Genomic DNA, 2,041 nt, shown 5'->3' with positions numbered 1-2,041 from the left:
CCTTAAGGTTCGCAGCCCGATTCGTAACCACTACGCTACCAGAGCTCCTTTATACATATATATGTATGTATGTGTGTATAAATAAAATGTCAAACATTATATGTATAGTATATGGAATCCCGGTGTGGCGCTGTAAGACAAGCACTGGACTGCTAAGTTCTATAAAGGGTCGCTGTCAGCCGCAATGGACTCTATGGCACTTAACATGTTATACACGAAGCCCTGGTGACGCTGTGGGTTAGATGTTGGACTGCTAACCACAGGTGATTGGTTCAAACCCACCTTAAGCATTGGACAGCAAGATCGGCTTGAACTACAAGATTGGTGATTCAAACCCATCAACTGCTCCTTGGAAACCCTAAGAGCGTGGGAACAGGGTCTCTAGAAGTCGGAACCGACTCCACAAACAAAAAAATATCTAAGTAACACTCGCATTAGTAAATGAGAGCCGGCGACTCATAGCAGTATGTGCACGAAGAGTTCTGGGCCTTCTCATACATTAATTCCCCGATTTATAAATATGAGAACCAGACGCTGGGAGGTGCAAAAACTAAGCCCAGAATGGCAGTGGGCCCGGTTCCGGGAAGCCCAGTCTGGAACCCAGAATGGGCGCCGGTTAAACTGAGTCCGGGGGCCGTCGCGAGTCCCAGATTCTTGGGGATGAAAACGCTAAGTAACCCAATTCAGGCCCCGAGGTCCGTCGCCCTCCGGAGCCACCTCCACGGGGGCCAGACGGGATCCGCCAGCAACACGACCCGCCCCCTCCAGTGACCGCCCCCGAGCCCCGCCTGCCTACCCGAGCCCCGGCCGCGACGGAGAGGCGGGGCCGACCCCGCCTTGGAGAGCGGCGCAAACTGCCCTCAGGGGAGGTGAGAGGCCAGGAGACAGACCCCGCCGCAGGCTCCAGGGACGGTATTTCCGGTTCCGGTTCCGGGCCCGCCGAGAGCGGAAAAGGTGGGGCACTGCCAGGTTTGTGATTGGCGGAACCTCTTGGAAGGGCGGGCCACAACCGCCAATCTCGGGGCAGAAAATCTCTAGTTTCCGCTCACAAGGACGCGATTGGGCAGTAGGATCGAATCCGCGCATCCGGGACGTGTCTAAACCGGAAAGGGAGGTGATTAAGGCTAGGCCCGCCTTCGGGGCGTGCCCTGGGAGGATCGTCACAGCCTTTAGGACGAAGTGGGTAACTGATCCGTGGGCTAGACTGGGATGGGACCCGCCCCACCTGGGCGGGCCTGAGAGGGGCGTGGCTGGGGTGTGGCCTCCCGGCCTTTCAATGTTGTTTTTGTGCTCACAGCCACTCTTTATAGGGTTTCCAAGGAGTGACTAGTAGGTTTGAACCACCGATCTTGCGGTTCAAACCGACACTGTGGTCCAGTGCTCATCCTACAGTGCCACATAGTGCCAATGAACACTTCCTTTTCTTTCTGTACAGAAGACTGAAAAACCATATGCCCATATTTAGTGGTTTTCCTTTTGTGCCTCACTTATGGATGAAAGTGAGATCATTTTATACGCATTGTTCTGAAACTAGCTTGTCGTACTAAATAATATGACGTCATAATCTGTCCAAACCAATACATAGGAATCTAACTGTTGAGATCAATGTACTTTTTGTAGCAACATACTGTCAATAAAATGTCTCATTTGTTGCCAAACTGAAACGAGGGCTGGCTGCCTGTCACTGCAGTAAATAACTGAGGGAGCCGGATGTGTGTGTGTAGGGGGGTCCAATCCAAGCTTTATTAAAAGAAAGCCAGCCGTCTGGAGGACTGTGAGAACAGTTTCTCAAGACGGTCCTGTCTTTCACAAAGAGCAGGTACATTATATAGAGTAAGTTACATTTCGATGTACACAATCTATTTTAACACCAAAATAGCATTTTTTGAAAAAAAAACAACAACAATAAAGCAACAAACTTCTTTAAACATTCTATACCTTTGTTGTTGTTGTTAGGTGCCATTGAGTTGGTACCAACTCATAGCGACCTTATGCACAACAGAATGAAACACTGCTTGGTCCTTGGCCAAGTTCACAATTG

At 50.4% G+C, this 2,041-nt stretch overlaps 1 protein-coding gene across 1 annotated transcript in view; it reads right to left on the bottom strand.

Annotated features, from left to right (window-relative positions):
- The window catches only part of LOC102833809, a 47,549-nt gene that overhangs the window by 15,643 nt on the left and 29,865 nt on the right, over window positions 1–2,041 (bottom strand). Inside the window, exon 3 of the mRNA XM_006869049.1 lies at window positions 797–1,097. Coding sequence (XP_006869111.1) covers window positions 797–1,097 — 301 coding nt within the window. The remainder of the gene's footprint in view (window positions 1–796; window positions 1,098–2,041) is intronic.

The sequence above is a fragment of the Chrysochloris asiatica genome, unplaced genomic scaffold (assembly GCF_000296735.1).
Source record: "Chrysochloris asiatica unplaced genomic scaffold, ChrAsi1.0 scaffold00125, whole genome shotgun sequence".
NCBI classification, from domain to species: domain Eukaryota; kingdom Metazoa; phylum Chordata; class Mammalia; order Afrosoricida; family Chrysochloridae; genus Chrysochloris; species Chrysochloris asiatica.
The sequence above is the reverse complement of the archived record's forward strand: the minus strand, read 5'-3'. Positions and strand labels throughout refer to the sequence as shown.